Source organism: Siniperca chuatsi, linkage group LG4, assembly GCF_020085105.1.
Source record: "Siniperca chuatsi isolate FFG_IHB_CAS linkage group LG4, ASM2008510v1, whole genome shotgun sequence".
Taxonomy (NCBI): Eukaryota; Metazoa; Chordata; class Actinopteri; order Centrarchiformes; family Sinipercidae; genus Siniperca; species Siniperca chuatsi.
The window spans coordinates 1,772,711-1,794,618 of NC_058045.1; the positions used below are offsets into that span (position 1 = coordinate 1,772,711).

A 21,908-nucleotide genomic window follows, 5' to 3' on the forward strand; every position below is an offset into this window, starting at 1 on the left:
ACCTTAAAGCCTCTAGATTGAAAGATCTGAGGATTTTAAAAACATTACAATCAAGCATTTTGAAAGCTATTTGTAATTGTTTTCTTACTACTAAATTCAGTAAGATAATTCAACTAAATTGACTTTAGTTGAATTCATATACTGTATACTGATTTTAAGGAGAACAACCTGAATCTAATTTTTGTAGTTTTGGTCTTCATTCCTATTTTCATATTTTACACACCATCAGCTCAAGTATGCTAGGCTAGCTGGGATATTTAGGAATTGTTTACACTACAAGAAATTGATTTTAAATACTTAGGTGGACATGTTCGTGTAAACAAGCACCGTGTAGAGGGACTAAAGAAAGTGTCTTGTTCTTACTAAACAATCTAAGGTATACCTATAAAGAGTAACTTACAGGTAGATTTTTTTTTACAAAATTTATACTTAACCTTTCCTGAAAATGACCATTTGAAAAGTAGAGCAGGATTGTATATGTTTTACAAGACATAAGGGCAAAAATTCAGAGGAAAAAGTAGCCGTTTTCAGCAATGTTCCTAAAAACACTTATTTTAACATTGCGTCATATTACGTAACAAGAGAGTTGGTTTCCATGACTCTGCCTCCACGTAGGTGGTAGTGAGTCTGAGTGGTTGTAATTTTGTGAATCTCTTTTTTCGATAGTTTTCCATTGCATTTCACCATTTTTTGTCATGGTGAATTATTGTGTTTTTGCAGGTTGCACAAACTTCAGCCTGTCAGGACATCGAGTCCACAGTTTTCCTAACAGGAAAAGCAAAGGTGCTAGCTTTCGTGCCTGGGTGTGTGTTGTGCAGGTGAAGAGACAGGACACTGTTGCATCTGTAACGAAAAACATGGTTGTGTGAGGCGCTCAATTTAGACCGGAGGATTATGTTCCTGTCGATATGACAGAGTTCAGGATGGAATGTCGAAGCAAGGACCGTGTGAGACCAATATCTGGTGTAGTTCCTTCAATTCACACAGCTGCTTCATCAGTTTGGCCATCAGCAGCAGCTTCTGGTACTGCCACCAGCAGGAGTAATGGTCACGGATCAGTCAGAGATTCAGCTCAACCAAAACGTGGACTGCGCACCACAAGTCTTGTTTTTGCAACATTTGCAAACTTCCAAATTATTCAGCATAATAACTATCAATTTGGAACTCAGACTAACTAACTAAATAAATTAATAACTATAACCATAATTACCATTGATAGCTAGTAGGTTGAAGGATTTGGAGTTCAACATAGAAAAGGTTGGCAAATTACTCACTCTTGTGAAACATTAAAGAAGCCAACATAATTATATACAAGCATTTATTTAAAAAGATAAACAAAACTAAACTCTAAATACTAAACTATAGAACAAAGGGTGTGTGTGTATGGGTTTGTATGTGTGTGTGTATGTGTGAGCAGGTCTGGGTGTGCGCCAAAAGTAATGTGTGTATGTTTCTTTGTTCTGTCTCCATATGTCTCGCGTGCACGAGCAAGAACCCACATGGTCAGCAACAAAGTAACTTGTGCAGCGGGAGCTTTAAAGTTATTCTCCGCAGTGTGTGTGGTTGTGTTCAAGTCAAATTAGAGTGTATATGTGTCCCAACAGAAGCAACATGTGGTTAGTATTTATTGTTGTAAGGCAGTGTAGCTGAGTGATAAGGCATAATAGCATAATGGCTGTTTGCTAGCATTAACATCCTATTTTGTAAAACCTACCATTTGATAAGGCATAATTGGTAACTTTAGTTTGCTAACATTAGAACCCTGAAGTCTAGTTGTATAGGTTGGTGACTTGTTTGCACAGCTAATACATTTGTAATGTATTTTCATGTGGTGTAATGTTGGTGTGTTATAAGGTGTTGGGAGATACTGCAAGTAATGCAGGGACAGATGCATCTACAGCCAGTTCAGGACATCCATGAACACGGGACTCCTGCAATGCCCTGCTGTGCACATCCACATCTGGCGGGAGGAGCACAGACCAAAGAATGGCTGGAACCAGGTTAAACATACCGTGTGCAGTTTGTGGATGGACATTTTTTGTGGTCTAATCTTCACTGTGCTTGTTGGTGCTTTGTTTATTTTGGTTCTGGTGCACTCCAGCCATAAAATACACTGTTGGTAAATGTTCATGCATATCTATGTATAACTCAGAGTGGGCTAAAAATTGCTTCAATTCACAAGCTCTCTCTCTCTTTCAGGTACTTATGTGGACATATCCTGGAGGTTTTGTGATGATTGGCCTGGAGGTTTTTGACTTTGGTCTTTTTATGTGCTGAGTCACAGCCTTTTTAAATAAGATATCAACAAGGCTTATGCAACTTTTGATAAGCTTGGTCCAATGATGAGCCAAGGAAAATTTGGTAGCAATCGGACCTACAGCTTAGGAGGAGATGTCAAAAATGTGCTACAAAAAATTCAAAATAACTGAAAATTTTGGTAGGCAGACACTCCACCTGCGTACTTGGGTGGATCTGCGGGGTCGTACTGCGTTCCTCATGTGACAGGCAGACAAGCTCTCTGCGATTAAACACCAGGATGTCTTTGCTTGGTAACCAGGGAAACGGCTTCTGTGCACTACTGTATCCCTACCAATACAACTATTTTTTCTTTATAGCCTAGCTTAAGTTGAAACTATACATAACGTTACCTGATACATACAGTCTTGAACCGATACACGATGCAATGCGAAAGCCCTCCTGTTTATGAGGCCTATATATTTCAGGGAACTCACAAACGGCAAGGATCAGTCCCTCGTCTATTGATTGTCACGGCAAACTGCGTGTCCGGTACAAAAAAGACAATTCAACTCTGGCAGAGGGCAGGCATGTTCGTGAGACGAGCACGGCCGTAACAGTTTCACGTGATCGCGCCTGCTTGTCGCTCTGCCTGTCAGATTGCCTGCGCCCCCCTACCTGCCTGTTCGCCTCTTTAATCGCTCCCCCTTTATTCATTTTGTTTAGGTTTTTATGTATAACTCCTCTTCTGTTAACTTTTGATTGAATTAATTTAAGTGGTCGGGGGGCAGACACCGTCACTAAGGAGTTTTGGGTGGGTAACTGCTCTGGAAGGACAGAGAAGCATGTAGGACTGCAACTCTGCCTCCTGGTCTCAACTCTGAGTTGTCATGGTTTAGGTCCACTAATAAACTCAACCAGATTTCGAGATATGAGAGCTGCTCCATCCAAAGTAGGATGAATGCCGTCTCTCCTAATCAGACCAGATCTTCCCCATAAAGTCCGCCAATTATCTACAAAGCCCACATCGTTTGCTGGACACCACCTCGACAGCCAGCGGTGGAATGAAGACATGCGGCTAAACATGTCATCACTGGTCAGGTTTGGCAGGGGCCCAGAGAAAACTACAGAGTCCGACACTGTCTTTGCATATGTACTGTACACACTGACTCAACATTAATTTTAGTGACCTCCGATTAGCATAATCAGGAGTCATTACCGCAGACGTGAATAACAATCTTACTGTATTTACATTTATCCTTAGTCAGCAGTTTTAAATTCACGTTTCTCAAAATGGAGCTGCCAATAATCAGAGTTGGTTTCTTAGGAACGTGAACAGGTTGGTGGTGAACCGTGGGCTTCTGCTTAGGGCTATGCTTCCTTCGGACAGTCACCCAGCCTCCCTGGTTTCCTGGCTGCACGGGAGCTGCCGGGAGACGGCTAACAGGAGCTACCTCTGGTCGGTCCGCACCGGCTACTGGGGGCTGGCTAACTACAGCAGCTAATGATTGAGTTCCTACAGCGTTTCCAATTCACTAAGCCTCGCCTCCAATGCTACAAATAAACTACATTTATTACATGTACCATTATCACTAAAGGAGGCAGAGGAATAGCTAAACATTTGACACACCAAGCAAGAGACAGCAGGAGAGGGCAATAGAGAACCCATCGCTAGCTGCTAAGCTAAAGAACAGTAGCTAGCAAAAGTGAATAGTGTGTAAACTGTGGGATTAGGACCGCGCCATGAGTGCTTGAGCAGAACTAGTGTAGATTTAAATATATAGCAGATAATTAAAATAAACTGGGATGAGCTAGAGCAGCAAAAATACGACAACACACAAACACCCAAGACCGAGATGGAAATGAGGCATTACGCTTACCACAGCATGTCAGCAACAAGCATCTCATTACTGTCTGTGTGTTTTTTGATGTAGAGCCAGATGCAAATGAAAACATTTCTATAGCTAATTGAGCATTGCACAGCTGTAATTTGAAGTATCCCACTGATGCAGTATCTGTTTGATATATACCTGATCTTAACTGCATAAAATGTTTTTATACAATAAGACTTTGTGATTAATTTTATTAACTGTCATCCAAATGAGGCCATTCAAAACCTTTGTAAATTCCTCCTTCTTCTGGAAACTGTCTTCTAATGGCAGACACAACATATGAATGCTATAGGCCGAGCACACAACCTGCCTGTAAGATGTGCAGCGGTATTGCCTGGGCAAAGGGACACAACAGTTAAAACTCTAGTCTGTCTCCCTTTGATATGATAACCTTTCATTTTAACAAATGTAACAGTCCACACCAACTTGATGTACATTCGTGGAGCTGTTGTCTATATGCTGTAAACTTGTAAACTACGTTTGATTATGACAAACATATGACAATGATTGATTCAAGGACCATGTTTCATAATAACAAAGGTGAGAGTCTCTGTGGTTTGAATGAATGGACACTTCAAGCTGCACTTTCACAGCCCCCACATCTGCCCTCTGATGTGAATTTAGAATAATTTTGGAAACATGTTGCTGCTGAAACTTTGTTTTCTATCTGAATGCACCTTCACAGCTGATGTAACAGATGTTCTATTTATTATTCCCATTAACATTGGTAGTAAGGTTATAAAAACATTACGGTCTAACAGTAATATGAAGCGTGCGTGTTTGTTACCGCTGAGCAGGGTTGAGAGCGATAGCCCTGGGCTGGTCCAAGTCCATCCAAAACAGGACCTTCCTGGATGTGCCGTCCAGGTTGGCCACTTCAATCCGATTGGTCTCCGAGTCTGTCCAGTAGAGCTTTCTACCCAACCAGTCACAGGCTAGCCCATCAGGACTGTCCAGTCCTGATACTACCACAGTCTGGCCAGTTCCCAGCGCCTCTTTAAGGGCTGCACCCAGAAAACATACACAGTGTGAAATGGTGACAAGAAGGAGGATGCATCTTCATTGAACCATCTAACATTTGCAGCCACAGTTACAGTTGGTCTTTCTGAGGAAACCTTCACTAATCATGAGAATAAACACACAGGAAACAGTATGCAGTCTTACAGTTGGATGACTGATTCCAGTGCGTCTGTTTGATGGCCTCTTCACTGACATCTGTCCAAAATATCAGGCCGTCAGTGTACAGGAAGTCCACCGCTGCTGCATCCTCTAGGTCACTAACAACGATGGCTGACTCACCCCGCACGCCTTCTGCATCTACTAATCGTACATCACGCCGGTTGGCAAAGAGGAGGAATGGTGAGCCTGGAAAGGAAAAAATATTCAAGTAAAATTCAAAACATTACATTCAAAACTTTACAAAAACCAAGCATAGCTTTTACTACAATGACAATGGATGGTAATACATGTCCAGTTTAAAGACAATTAAAACTCAAGTAAAATCAGGAAAAGCTCTCCAATAAAAGTTTTAAGAAGGGGCTCAAGAGATCACCGACGGTTTTTAAGGGGCACCCCACCCCACCAATTTTAAACATGAACATCAGTTTACTAGTCATGGGGAGTACTCCTCAGCCTGTGAAAACAGTTGCATCATGTCTTCTGTGTGTCTCTGGAGGAGCTATGTCAAGTCTGACAAAATAACCCTGATGATGACCAAAAGCCTGCATTACAAACTGGGGGTGGTGAGTTTCAAAGATATGGGCATTTACCTGGCAGGGAGGGTCTAACAAAAGATGCTACCAAGTTGCATTATGGAAAGGATCCAGTGTTTTGGAGCTTGACCCATACTAAAGACAAAAGGTCAGGATATCTCAACCTCTGCTGCCTCGACTTTGAACATTATTCGTTTAATCTGTCTCTCACTTTTGAGGAAGTGCAATTCTAAAATATCTTTAATTATAATTCACACATTAGAATTGAATAAAATCAAAAATAAGAATCACTCTTGGACTGAATCGCCAACCACTAAATCATGAATCAACTTTGATCAACTTCACATCCAAAATGTGTCAGAATGAAATTTGTTGATACATCAAGGTGATTTTGACCTTTTCAAATACAATCATCCAGTCTACCACCAATCTAAGATAAATTTAATTTCACTAATTAGTTATGCTGATTATTATAAGTCCTAGTGTATCCTGTCAGATCATTACATCTACACCCCCACAGTGCTACAGTCAAGTTTACAGCAAGTCACCAAAATAAGCTTTGGCAAAATAAAAAAGCTGTTTGCACCAGACAGAACTGCTACTCATTGGAACATAGCCCAACCATGTGCTATCAAAAACACAAAACCTCTAGCACTATTACCATCTGGCAACAATCTGCAGAGGCAATCGAAAAGAAAAGAGACAAGGACTGAGACCAAAAAGATCTTTTGTATGCATAAAGTTTTACATTAATCTTTCTCTACTTGAATGCTTTATACACAAAAAAAATAAAGCTGGATGACATATAAAAGTAAATGTTTACGTTCAATCAGTATGGCAATAAATATTTTAAACCCTGACAGTATGCCTGTAAAGTATGTGTATGTCAGGGTCAAGATTCCATAACTGTGTGTATGTGTGCGCAGCTCAGTAACTCAAAGAAGTTGTCCTCCCACTGTTGGAGCCAGAAGCTGTCACAGCAGCTGCCACAGTGCCTCTGGGGAAGCTTGTGGTTTTGGCCTGGCAGGGTGGCAGAGCTGTGGTTTGGCACAACCATGCCTACTGTAATCCCACAGCATTAAGACACGCTGCTTCTGTCAGTATGGATGCTGTCCCAAAACAACACCCAGTCCTTAAAAGAGACTATAGAGACTACATTACAATTATTTTAATTAATGAATCATTACTGTAATAATGAAAAGGATTTTGCGACTGACATCAATGTGGTTTTGAATTTTTAACTCTTCTGTTTACAGTCTGCACAAGCATGCTTATACGGGCACACCTAAATTTCTTGCTCTTCACTCAGTACCAAGACCTATCCTTGGTGCCAAGTTGGAAAGCTTTGAGAGTCTCTATCCTCTGTGTATTCTTTTGTTTTATAGTTGGACAAATCTCTGTGGGTGGACGTTTGAACTAAAAGAACCAGTGTGTAAAAAATAGAAAGTGGTATCAGTAACACAATTATACTAAAACAACACATAGGTCCAGATTGACATCGGCCTTTTGAGTGATCTCTTGTATACTACGAGCTTGGTGTAGCAAAGTGATCTGGCATCCATCCAATTTTGGGACAGGTACACGTTGCTTCTCAAATCTATTTGAAAATCCATTTGCAGCTAATTGCACAGTCTTTCAGTAAGCTTTTTGTCACAGCCAGTGAATACAGGGGACAGCAATAGGACCCAAACACAGACCGAAAGGATCAGTTCAATGATTTATTTACAAAATAAGGTCTAAAGGCTTACAGGACCATGAGGCAGGCAAGGGTCAAACCCAGAGAAGGCAGTCCAAATAGGCAAACAGTTCCAAGGGGGGAGGCAGAAACACATCAGGCAAGGTTCAAAAACACACAGGTAATAGATTACAGAAAGGAGCTAACAGATTATAGAGGCTAGAAAGCAAAGGCATAAGGCACATAGCTTCTTTGACAAACTGGCAGAGGAACAATGCATCTGTGCTGGGATATATATGAGCAGCTGATGAGGGCATGAAGTGCAGGTGGGGAGACGGGCGGGGAAGCTCAGGTGAGGGGAATGAGGTGATTGCAGGGGAGATGGGAGTGGCAGCATTTGGAATGAAAGGAGAAAAGTCTTAGGGCATCTGGTGGGTGGAAGGAGAATGGTAATGAAATGCATCGGCATGGGGGAAGAGAGAGGTGACTGAAGGGAGGGACAGAGAGAATGAACGAGCAAAAACTAGACTGAGGCATATGTTGTGACACTTTTAGCATTCTTTTGACATTTAACTAAAGGTGTGTCACATATACTAGACTACAGTACTGCACTGACTTACAGACCCTTTAAACAGAACATATACTCGCATGATGGCAGTAGAGCACAGGGGTGAGTTATATAATGTAGGTAAAACAATGTGCAGTTACTATTAGTAGACTATCAGAGAATGAAGCCCCATATAGCAGTTCCATGGCAAGCAGTGATTCTGCTTTTATAGGTTAATTGTTGTGTGACGTTTATGCTTTTACATGCTGGTGATGCAGAAATAACATGGCACAAAAAAGCAATGTATCCATCCTATTGTCTAATCCTACCATCAGTGCTCAGAGTAGCTGTTACCAGAATCAACTGTGCTGCGATATTTTCCTGCACTGCATTCACTCCACTCCATCCATTACAGGTCTTATTGGCGCAAACACAGGTGTGACATATTAAAGAAAACATCCCCAGATGCATAATTCAGGGCACAGGGCTACCTAAATGGTTTGAGTGCAAAAATGATGTGAATCATATGCTATGGCCTTCACAGTCACCGGATTGCAACCCAACTGAACACTATGTTAGATTTTGGAGTGACATGTTAGGCAGCGCTCTCCACCACCAACATCAAAACACCAAATGAGGGAATATGTTTGGAAGAATGGTGTTCATCCTTCCAGTAGAGTTTCTCACCTATGACAAGGAGGACTGAAGCTAACTGAAACAGGGGTGCAAAAATTTGTTGATTAATCAATTGATCATTAAATTTTATGTCAATCGTCAATTATTTTAAGTAAATGGTAATGGACTGTACTTGTATAGTGCCTTTCTAGTCTTCGGACCACTCAAAGCGCTTCACACACTACATATCACATTCACCCCATTCAAACACTGATGGCAGAACTGCTCATCATTACAAAGAAACTAATCATTCACACACACTCACAGACCGAAGGCCTCGGGAGGAATTTGGGGTTCAGTGTCTTGCCCGAGGACACTTCGACATGTGGGCTGGGGGAAGCCAGGATAGAACCGCCGATCTTCCAATTGGTCAACAACTCGCTCTACCACTACAGCCACCTTCACACACAAGTCATTTTTCAAGCAAAAATGTAAAGAAAATGATGGTTCCAGGCTCTCAAATGTGAAAGTTTGCTGCTTTCCTTGGTCTAACAACTTACAGTGCTGTAAGTTGAATATTTCTGGGTTTTGGATAGGTACGCCCAGATCGACTGGACGCAGATCATTATTGGCTGATATTCTATAAAAATATGCGATCGGGAGATTGGAATTAATGCTTTTTAGTCACAATCGCGAAAACCGATCGAGGAAGCACATTGTATGTGTTTACTAGCGGATCTTGACTTGACTTCTATGTTTTATTATTACAGCAAAATTTGGTTTAATTTGCAGGTTTGGGTGTTATACCATGGAGCTAACCTTCTTTGTTTTATTATCTTCATTATCTTCATTTTTAAATGGGCAATAGAGTGTGGTTTGCAGTAAGCCTGCAGCACTATAAACAAGATGATTAATTTGGGAGGGGCTGAAATTAGCATAGGAGTCCTCTGTTATTTTGAGACATAGCACTGAATTAAATGCAGATGAAATCACTTCCTTAAATTTAGCTACAGCACTATCAGAGAGACATCTAGTGTAGGGATTTTACCTAATAGCATGTAGTCCAGTAATAGGAGTTCAAAAGTTATTAAAAAGTGGTCAGATAAATACTAGAGAAATACTATTAATTGTTCAATTTCAATGTCATATACCAGAACAAGGTCGAGGGTGTGGTTAAAACAGTGAGTGGGTTTATGTACACTCTGACAGAAGCCAATCAAATCTAATAATGAGATAAACGCAGTACTAAGGTGGTCATTATCGACGTCCACGTGAATATTGAAATCAACTAAACCTCAACAAGTCCACCTCCTCGGCCGGTGCCTCAAGGAATGTTAGTATTAATATGACTGGGCGGGGTGAATATAGTCAATATGATATTGACTTACCTGATATTAAATAATTTACTAGTACAGCTTTAGATGACAGCGGTCTGATGTTTAAGAGTCCACATTTAATTTTCTTATTTTATTGTACTATTGTAGCGCTGGTGTTAATTTTTACTAGGTTTTTATGTATAACTCTTCTTCTGTTTACTTTGATTTAATTAATTCAAGTGGTCGGGGGGCAGACGTCGTCGCTATAGGGTTTTGGATGGGTAACTGATCTGGAAGCACAGAGAAGCATGCAAGACTGCAACGCTGCCTCCTGGCCTCAAATACAAAAGAACCATAGAGGTGGGCTTACATCTACTACAGTTTTGTACAATTGGTAACACACATTTCTCTATATATACCGGGTTCACTGTTCAGACAGTTCTTTTTACTAACATGCAGCTCAGCACAACAGTTAATCTCACATCCAAAATGCACTAATGCAACCAAAACCCTTCTTACACATCTCAGGTTAATCTCTTGTACCAGAACACTGACAACATTTGTCTCCCAACACTTTATCACTCATTACATAACGACCTAAAAAATATAATCAACGGGAAGCATAACAATATGTACCACTATTGTTTTGTAGTGTATTGTCTCTCTTTATTTATCTATTTATTTAGCTAGCATTAACCAAAATTCCATTATAATATAAAATATAGCCGCAAGCGGCAATGATTGGGGTCCAAGCAGATTGCGCGCAATTGGCTGCTTACTTATTTAGTTGACAAGAAGCAAAACTCTTGATTTTCTTTAAAATAATTAATCTTGGTCATCATATACTGATGCTCTGTTGAGGTAGAAATCTACTTTCAGAAACATTTGATGTAGCTTATGACCTTCAGTGAAGGTGTGTTTCACATGACTACATTTGTTGCTATTTTGATGAAAATGTATTGGTTTGTATAATTGAAACGGACTGAGGTATTGAAATTTATTTAACAACTTAAGATCAGCTAAGTCTGTAGAAGATCCTGACTAGGTTTTGGACCGACGATTTCTGATGAGATGTTGAAAATAGGATTTTGAGAAAATGGGGGGTCAAAGTCCTGACCTGAATCCTATTGAGATGCTGTGGCATGACCTTAAAAAGGCAGTTCATGCTCGAAAACCCTCCAATGTGGCTGAAATACAACAATTCTGCAAAGATGAGTGGGCCAAAATTCCTCCACAGTGTTGTAAAAGACTCAGTACAAGTTATCACGCTTGATTGCAGTTGTTGCTACTAAGAGTGGCTCAAACAGTTATTAGGTTTAGGGGGCAATCACTATTTCACACAGGGCCATGTAGGTTTGGATTTTGTTTTCCCTTAATAATAACAACCTTCATTTAAAAACTGCATTTTGTGTTTACTTGTGTTATCTTTGACTAATATTTTAATTAGTTTGATGATCTGAAACAGTTAAGTGTGACAAACATGCAAAAAAATAAGAAATCAGAAACGGGGCGAACACTTTTTCACACCACTGTAAATACCTCATTGTACCAGAGGCAATGTGACGCAGCAGAGCAAACTTGTGGGTGTTTTTACATTTCACATTAAAATAAAATAAAAATGTATCCATGATGCTGCGGTTAAAACGATCCAGTTAATTAATACAGTACCAGTATAGCCTACGCTACAAAACCCTGCATTATCACTTTGCAAAACTCTATACGCACAACGGTGAAGCTGGCACGCAACCACACGCTACAAAGAATGAGTCTGTGTAGTAGGCAAAAAACCCGGCCCTGCCCCGCCTACGTGATGCGTTGTGTCCGTGCCCCATGTATTTTGGCCGTTAGGGTAAGTCTCCAGGAAATAAATGTAAGCGAATGTAATGTCCTTTGAAGTGATGGAAACACAACTGTGTGTGCGTGTGTGCACGTGTGTGTGTGTGTAGGGTTGCAAGGAAGGAAGACATTTTCTTCACACCTCCCCAGTTGGGACAAGAAAAATGTGTGTGACGAGCTCAGGGAGAATATGCAGCCTCTGTGTGTGTTTGTGTGTGTATGTGTGTGTGTGAGGGGACCCCCAGAGAAATCAAGATAGACTGCAACAGACTTCCTCTCTCTCTCTCTCTCTCTCTCCACCGCTGCTCCTTCTGTCCTGTTGCTCCCTCTCTCCTCCTTTCCTCCTCCCTTTGTCTTTTCTGTCTCCTCCCCACTTCTCCTCCTCTCCTTTTTATCATTTCCCTCTCTTCTCTCAGCAATTTTCTGTCATTCCTTTCTTTTCCTCTCTCTCTATCCTCCCTCCATCAGGTTTGCATGAAATTCAAAAACAGAACAGAACCTCCATAAGTTTCACACCAGAGCAACACAAACAGGAAAAAGATATCAATCTCTTCCTTATATTCCTCCTCAGCACTGTCACCAAATCTCTTCTCTTGACCTTTAGCCCCTCCGATTTCCCTTCTAGCCCCTAACTCTTTTCCTTTCCTTGCAGCCAGGAGCTTACCAACTAATATTCTTGTGCATCTCATTCACTGGGTATTTGTAGGGCTGGGTATTAAACCTCAAGACTTTTTTTGGTACTGACCAATGAGATAACTTCAACTTCCTAACTTCAATATAGGCAAAGTTATATTTGTGGTTGAACACTGCTAATAAAAGTGGTGCAGATTCAGAAAAATAAAAGTTAAAAGTAGCTATTTTTTAGATTGTGTCATTCTGGTTGTTTGTTCCATTTAATAAAAAAATATTACATCCCCTAATGAATGAATGAAAATGCTAAAAAAAAAGTGGTCTGGTGAAAGTATTAGGAGCTGCCCTGTTTTCACTCAGTACTTTAGGTCTTGCCCTGTTTTGTTGAGTGTCGAGTGTGCCTCCATCCAAACAAAAGAACAGACTCAGTGTATGAAGCCTGAATGCAATGCCCCATATTGTGCAGGCTAATGGCGAGAAGTGTGGAAATCACCTATTGGTTGGTCTCAGCAGTCAAAAGAGAAAATACAGGGTTCCCAGGGCAAAGAGTTTTTTTGGATAGCCCACCCAAATAGACTAGCCCCCACCCAAAAAGATAAATTTCTCTCTTCACAAGTCACTTATTTTTACTACTGACCAAAACATGTCCGTATGGCTGCTTGTGTTTAGACATTTAACATAAGAACTTTGGCTTCATTTGTGAAATAAAAAAACAACAGGTTTCTATTTCTCAAAGTAAGGTATCAAAAAGTACTAGTATTGTTAAAGTATTGATTAGGGGTGTAACGGTACACAAAATTCATGGTTTGGTATGTACCTTGGTTTTAGGGTCACGGTTGGGTACATTTTCGGTACAGCTGTAACTAATCTCTATAAACATATCTGCATGTGAATGCAGAATCTGTAGGCAAGGTATATGAACCCATCGGCTATTGTCTTTCGACAATTTAGATTTTTATCAATAGCGGAACCGTAGAGATTAGCTTTTTATTCGATTTTTTTATTTATTTATCTGCATTCAAATTGTCGTCAGACAATAGCCGATGGGTTCCGAGACTGAGCTGTAACTAACCGGAAAACCGCAATGTTTCCATACAATGCTTCTAAATGTCATGGGAGGATCCTCCAGCTCTGGTCTCTCATTTGTGTTTGCCATTCGGAGGCAGCGACACTACATGAGCTTGACTAACTTGACTAACCGGGCTAAGACGACTAGCATGCTACAGCTGATAGACAACAACTGGTGCACTGCCAAAACTCTGGGAGCATTTTTCACAATTTTCTCACATTTTTCAGACCAAACTATTACTGGAGAATATTATCGGCAAATTAAAACATAAAGAAAACAATCATTAGTTGCAGTCCTTCACTGAAAGCAGTTAAGTTTAAGAACCTCTTTAGGTTTTTAAAGAGATATTAAAAACTTACTCAGATGCAGGTGCGTTGGAAGACAGAGATGCGTTTGAGATGCAGGTGCGTTGGAAAGTATCACTTCAGTGTTGAGAAAAGTTCCCGCACACTGCTCTTGCTCAGCATCACAATTTATTTATCATACTAATGTTTTGGTCCCTCTGGACCTTAGGAGTATTTTAAACAATTCTTAAAACATCGATCTTAAATACAGTGCATCCGGAAAGTATTCACAGCGCTTCACTTTTTCTTTCACGTTGTCATTATGGGGTATTGTTTGTAGAATTTTGTGGAAAAAAAAAAGAATTGAATCCATTTTGGAATAAGGCTGTAACATAACAAAATGCGGAAAAAGTGAAGCGCTAAAAGTTGGAAAAAGTAAGACGTCGAGAAGGAGCAACAGGCAGCATGCACGTTGGCGCATGCGCACAATATGTTAAAATGCCCAACTTAACAGCAGAGATAAACATGTTTACAGCCTGGTACGAAAAAACGGTTTTAAACTTTAATTTCCCCCTTCTTGACAACTGTGAGGGGGGTAATTTTTTTTTTTTTTAATTACTCACCCGTTTAAATTAAGGTTTAAAGTTCTGCATAATTAAGGGCGTGGCCACTTTGAGTGACAGCTGGTGCTGACACTGCTAACGGTCTGTTGTCTGCTAGCTGCCCGTTACCAGCTCAGCTAGTCACCTAACTTGACCTCTCGACCGTGTTTGTGCCTTTTGGAGATTTTTTCATGAATATATCTGAAGAATAAAATGGCTTGCTGTGCGGTTAATTGTACCGTCAGACCGGCCAAGAAGTCTGTGGTCCAGTTTTTTCAGTGAGTGAAATTCTAGTATTTTATTTATATCTTAGCTATAATTAGCAGGTATCAGTGTCTGTGCTGACAATACATGGCTTGTTAGCTAATTAGCCAGCTAATGAAATAGCCTTGGGTTAGCCTTTGAGCAAGAAGCCCACCTGTGCTAACGATGCTAACAGGAGCATATGTTAGCCACTGTTATTATACTGGCATGCACCAAAGTCAAATCATAATAGAGAAGTGTTAGAATTTAGGGCGATAATACTTTTGAACAAATGGCGTCTGTGTGAGGTTGGAAAATAAAGGTCCATCTCGTAAGTTAGTTAACGTTATGCAATGTTAATGTTAAACTTACCATATGGGCAATGTAACGTTAACGTAACGTTAATGCTAGACTTGGCTAAGTACTGTAACTGTCATCAGGGAGGGGAGCTGCTGCAGACACTAATTAGAATAAGTGGCTGCACCTGTGCCTGATGAGAACTTGAGGGATGGACTACGAAGTGTTGAAAAGGAGAGAGTTGAGGTCGGTACACTGTTCTGGGGAGCGGCGCTTGGTGCGGACAGCCAAGCCTAGCAGAGCACTAGTTGCTTGGGGCGGGTGCCATTCGCATGCTGGTTAGGGCTGCCAGCAGTGAAGACAGGTAGCTGGGCTGTAGGGCAAGGTTCCTGAGTTAGGTAAGGTTACATTAGTAGCATTAGGACGTGTGACGGCCCCTGCTTAGTTTACTTGTGTGTGTGCTTTGTAACTGTGTCACCTATGTTGTCTTCTCAGTTGCCAGAGAGCTGATTACAGTACCCAACCAGATCTGGAGCACCTGGGGCCAGTGCTTTACAGGATATAAAAGTCCCAGCTTCCAGCGTGGCTCGCTCTCTTCCCTGTCAACGCCTGCATCCTATTGCTTTGCATTTTGTTTTACTTTTACTCCACAAACACCTGTTACACTGTCCACACAACGCAAGTTACAACGTCTAGGCCAAAGTGGTGTGTACTCCACGGTAAAGCGGTTGACGGTATCACTTGTTTCACAAGACAAAGATTTTGCCAAATTATGATACTGGGTTATTATCCATAGGTTCTATTATTATAATTACTGTTACACACCTTTTCATTTATTTCAAGTGTACTTAAGTCATACAAAACCACTTGTAAATTTGCAACCTTTAATATTGATGTTTTAATGAATGCAAGATGTGATATTAATGTGTTAAACTGTTGCTTGTATACTGGTACATTTGTTATATAAAATGTTATGCTATGTTAATTGTTAATATAATGGTGATCTAAACGTTTAACAAAATAACAGTTAATAGTTATAAATGAAAATTTTAAGATGGTATTTATAGGTTAACATTTTGCATAGATCTTAGCAGAAAGTAAAAATGAAAAGATAATGTTACGTGCCGAATTTGTTTGGACATTTCTTTAAGACAGATGTGGAACATTCACTGAGAAACTATACTCTGTGAAAACAATTATCTGCACACTGAATAGTTCTGAAGCCCCTTAGGAGGTGCCATCCATTTGCGATCTCTGACAAGGTCTTGTGGGTATTGCACAAGCATTGTGAGACCAATACTGTATAGTGAGGCAAAAGAATAACACATGGCTGATAGAATGCACCTATTTGCCCCAGGTGCTGATTAGGTTTCTTTTTGCTTCACTATATAAGCCTCACAATACCTGTGTATTTGCCTGAGGAAGACCTTCTCAGAGTTTGCAACGTCGCAAACAAATCATACGTCCTTGGGGATTCATTTTCAGTCAGTAGTAAAGACAAAAGGAGTGAAAATATGAATAGAATTTATTCAAATGTGAACCAAGTTTTTTTTTAATAAAAAGGACAAAACACAAAACGGTGGATAATATTTCAATTCAATTCAATTTATATAGCACCAATTCATAACATAAGTTATCTCATTGCGCTTTTCCTATAGAGCAGGTCTAGACCGTACTCTTTATAATATTAATTACAGAGATCAACAAATCCCACCATGAGCAAGCATTTGGCTACAGTGGCAAAAAAAACTTCTTTTTAACAGGCAGAAAGCTTGGACAGAACCAGACTCAATGGTGGGTGGCCCTCCGCCGCTGCTGTGTTAGGTTTTCAGAGAGAGAGAGGAGTTTGGGGGAAGGGGATAGAGTTAGGGAGGCACAATGCAAAGACCACGTTGATTGATTGATTGATATATATATATATATATATATATATATATATATAGATATATATATATATATATATATATATATATATATATATATATATATATATATATATATATATATATATATAGTAGTAGAATAGTAATTGTAGTGTTAATATTAATTAATTAGTAATAATAGGAATGACAGCTATAGGAAGAATAATGTCAGCATCAGTAACAGAGCCAATAACAACAACTGTTGTAGCAGTTGTCGAGCAGGAACACGGGGGCAGCAGGTGGCCCACAACCACAGATCCAGGCTCTGCAGCTCCAGAGGCAGAAATACCTGCTGAAAGCGACAGAAGGAGAGAGGAGAGAAACGAGAAAGCACAGAACTACAGGAGACAAAAGATGTTGACTTAGTAACATGCAGTAATGGGATAAAAATGCATACAGATGGAGAGGGAGAGAAGGAGAGAGGAAAGAGGCGCATCATGTGAAGTCTCCCAGCAGTCTAGGCCTATAGCAGCTTAACTGAGGGATGGTTCAGGACTCACCCAAGCCAGCCCTAATTTTAAGCTTTATCAGAGGAAAGTCTTTAGCCTACTCTTAAATGTAGAGATGGCGTCTGCCTCCCGAACCCAAACTGGGACCTGATTCCACAGAAGAGGAGATTGATAACTGAAGGCTCTGGCTCCCATTCTACTTTTGGAGACTCTAGGAACCACAAGTAACCCTGCCACCTGGGAGCGCAGTATTCTAGTCGGATAATATGGTATTATGAGATCTTACGATGGTGCCAGACCATTAAGAGCTTTGTAGGTGAGGAGATGGATTTTAAATTATATTAAAAATTTTACAGGGAGCCAGTGCAGAGAAGCAAGTATTGGAGAGATATGATCTCTTTTACTAGTTTTTGTCAGTACACGTGCCGCAGCATTCTGGATCAACTGGAGAGTCTTAAGGGACTTATTCGGGCAGCCAGATAATAAGGAATTGCAGTAGACCAGGCTAGAAGTAACAAATGCATGCACTAATTTTTCAGCATCATTTTAAGACAGGATGTGCCTGATTTTTGCAATATTACATAGGTGAAAGAAGGCAGTCCTTGAAGTTTGTTTCATGTGGGAGTTAAGGGATACTTCCTGATCAAAGATAATTCTGAGGTTCCTTACTGTGCTGCTGGAGGCCAGGGCAATGCCATCTAGAGTAACTATATCTTTAGATAATTTGTCTCGGAGGTGTTTGGGACCAAGTGCAATAACTTAAATTTTATCTGAGTTTAACATCAGAAAGTTGCAGGTCATCCAGGTCTTTATGTCCTTAAGGCATGCCTGAAGTTTAGTTAACTGGTTAGTGTCATCTGGCTTGATCGATAGATATAATTGGGTATCATCTGCATAGCAATGAAAGTTTATGGAGTGCTTCCTAATAATACTGCCTAGAGGAAGCATATATAAAAGGTGAATAGAATCAATCCAAGCACAGAACCTTGTGGAACTCCGTGACTAACTTTGGCGTGCACGGAAGACTCGCCATTAAAATGTACAAACTGAGATTGATCAGATAGATAGGATTTAAACCAGCTTAGTGCGGTTCCTTTAATGCCAATTACACGTTCCAGTCTGTAATAGGATGTGATGGTCAATGGTGTCGAACGCAGCACTAAGACCTAGTACAAGAGACAGAGACAAGTCCATTGTCTGATGCAATTAAAAGGTCATTTGTAATTTCCACCAGTGCTGTCCCTGTGCTATGATGCACTCTAAACCCTGACTGAAAATCCTCAAATAAACTATTGTTTTTTAGAAAGTCACACAACTGATTGGCAACTGCTTTCTCAAGGATCTTAGAAAGAAAGGAAAAGTTAGATATAGGTCTATAGTTGGCTAAAACCCCAGGATCAAGAGTGGGCTTTTTAAGAAGTGGTGTAATTACAGCTACTTTAAAGGATTGTGGTACGTATCCTGTTAATAAAGACAGATTGATCATATCCAGTAAAGAAGTGCTAATTAAGGGTAAAACGTCTTTAAGCAGCCTAGTTGGAATGAGGTCTAAGAGACAGGTTGATGGCTTAGAAGAATTAATCGTCAAAGTCAGCTATTTAAAACTAAATGTAAAAGTAAACATATTTATTAAAATAAAATCAACAGACTGGGCCAGAGGTAAGAGGTAACAGCTACGCCCAGAGAGCTGCAGAGTCTGTGGGGTGGTAGGGGTAAAAGGGGATAAAGGGTGGGATTGTAGGGATGAGGAAGAGCAGAGGTGGTAACAGTGTTATGGCTACAGAAATTTTTTAACAATCATAATGAACATAAAAAAATAAACTCAACATTAGCCATGACGGTCAGGGCTATGTTTAGATGTAACAAAATGGGTCTAAAGGCCAAATTCAAAAGCAGTGACACTGCCAACTGTACGCAATTCATTGCGTTTGGAGGTGGTCTTTAATTAAGGCAATTAGCTACTGTACTTAAAAACATAGTAAAATATAGTATTTCCTCTAGGTGTGAAATTAACTCCATCTTTCAAAAATAGCCCAGGACTGTCATGTCTAATGTGAGGGTGCTCAATCATTACAGCATTTAAGCTATACTATAGCTTTAACACTGTTGACAAAATTCCTGGCCTTAGCACCAGCCTTCCACCGGCACATTCTGTGTCACAGAAAAAAACATCTTCATGCCAGGGTACTGGAGGTGAAGCTGGTGCAGGTCCTCCATCATGTTGAGCAGCTTGACACTGCTGACCTCCCCCATGTCATTGCCGCCACAGTGGATGATGAGGATATCCGGTGCTGCTCTTCCTCGCAAGAACAGGGAAAAGAAGGGAAGAAGGCCTTTCCGCCACCCAGCCAAACCAACAGACACGGAAGTCCAGCACGCTGAGATAGCTTCCCAAGGTCTCTGCAGCTCTCTCACCAATGATCCACACTGTGATTATGGGAGGAAAATAAATTTGTGTATTAAATGCTTCAGGTAATGAAAAATATAAAGTTAACTATAAAAGGGTGGCTCAGTTTTTTCATGTTTACAATACTATTATGTCACATCGGTAGGAGAAAATAAACAAAGGGGGCAACACTTCAAAAGATAAATGACAGTCTTTAAATTGTTTTGTTATTGTTGTCCTTTGAAGACAGACAATGTAAAATTAGCTGTAGCCAAGACTGGTACTTGCAGTTTATGCTGTGTATGGCAGGTGTGGTGGAGGCATCACAGGTGGCCATGACCTCAAAAAGGACTGAAATAAATCTTGTAACAAATATAAAAGCACCCTTCTTTCTCAACAGTCCTGTCTCACACAGCGCTCTCAGTAGCAGTACACAAATCAAAATGGCGGTGTGGGGAATTACAATCTATCTGTAAGCCGTAATGCACCGACACATCCGCACCGAGAATTGAACTGTGCATTTTCAAATTTCATGTTTGCTATAATTCCTTAATAGGCTAAAAAAAAAAGAAGAGAAAAAAAAAGCTGTAATAATAATATTTATGACTATGCTATCACATGTAGATAACGTTAGCTTATTAACATTAATTTATTAAAAGTAACGTTATAATCAAGTGACATCCAAATACATGACTCAGGTAAACTGGTAATCAGGTTAATTCAGGTTAAGTGATTAGCTTTACATTGTCCGTTAGACATGTATAAACATTACGCTAATTCACGGTAACAGTGGCAAAATTCCTCAACAAAATAGTAGTGTTGCAATAGCATAATTTTATATTTAAAAAACGTTGAGGCATTTTAAATCTTGTGTAGTATAATCTAAGTAACAGATAAATCATTATTTCCAGTTTTGTTGTATAGTTTCAGGTTAACTTACCTCAAAAGTAAGCTGGGACAGCAACTGGGTACCAACCGTAGACTGCCAACCGCATACATATTTTAGCCAGCTAGCAACGCAGAGTAGCATATAGCCTAGCTTCTTAGCCTTAGTTAGCTTGGTAAATTCGAGCTAGGTGGGCGTGTTTCAGCAGCCAGGCACCTCAGCTCCACCCACGCTCCACCTCTTGGCCCAACTCATGGATAACCAAAAATGGGCAGACTGACGCACTGCCAAGATGGCGACGGCCGGCGATGCCCACTTTGGGCTTGAAAATGGCTCATACATCCATGTTATATACAGTCTATGGTTGGATGCCGGCATTCGCAGGTTCGCCGCGGGATTCAGCTGATTTGCAGGCGAAGAAAAGTAAGCTGTTCTCCTGGCCAACGGGACCACAGCCCGGTCACCCAGGGTCAAGGCACCAGAGACTTCAGTGAAAAAAACAGAGCAACAAAACAAGAGCACAAAAGAGGGAGAATTTGGTTTTGTAGTCTTCTCTCCAGGGGACGGTGGTGTCAGATGGCGGCAGCACGAAACTTCACCACTCCCAGTGTAACTATCTTGTCGTAATTATTTTCTTTGTTTCAGTATCTTTACTAAACAATTAATAGTAAAGTTTTTTACATATCTAATGCTTGCATGTTTAAAAGCTCAGACTCTTCAGTTGCTGAAAGATACAAACAACTTTATGAATAACAAAAGATCATCCTTAAAATGAGTAGGCCTACTAGACAGTGATAATTAAATGTCATAAATGAGAAGGGATGAGAAAAGCAGTAGGGGCAGGCAGCTCACAGACACACATGCACTCTGGGGGAGTCGTGTGTTGTTGCAAGCCATTAATTTGTTATGTAAATGCATATTCACATTTCCTGTTTCATTACCTTTTAAACAAAACCAAACATCACATCTTTTTTTTTTTTTTTTTTTTTTTTTTTTTTTTTAAATGGTATGGCGGATCTGTGTATCATTCCTGTTGATTCAGTTTTTTTTTCAGCATGTTGGAATGAAACTTCTCATTCTTCCTTTATTGTTAATATAACACAGCAATTAATGAACAGTAGATTTTGCAAGGGCTGACACCTTCTGGTCGGTTGGTCGATATACTCTTGTCCAACCAAATTCTCATTGGTCATTACTTTCATAAGGAGAAAGGCGCTTCTTAATCCATTATTCAGGGGGCGAGAGGAATATGCAGACCTGATGTATTTTATTTTTGAGTGATAGGCTATATTGTGTTAGAAATAACATTAAT

General features: G+C 40.2%; 1 protein-coding gene across 2 annotated transcripts in view; it reads right to left on the reverse strand.

Annotated features, from left to right (window-relative positions):
- lrp5 (low density lipoprotein receptor-related protein 5) overlaps positions 1–21,908 on the reverse strand; it is a 113,632-nt gene that overhangs the window by 82,036 nt on the left and 9,688 nt on the right. For both annotated transcript variants that reach the window (XM_044192320.1, XM_044192321.1), the window contains exons 2-3: positions 5,292–5,492; positions 4,915–5,131 (exon numbers count right to left, since the gene is read on the reverse strand). In XM_044192320.1, coding sequence (XP_044048255.1) covers positions 4,915–5,131; positions 5,292–5,492 — 418 coding nt within the window. The remainder of the gene's footprint in view (positions 1–4,914; positions 5,132–5,291; positions 5,493–21,908) is intronic.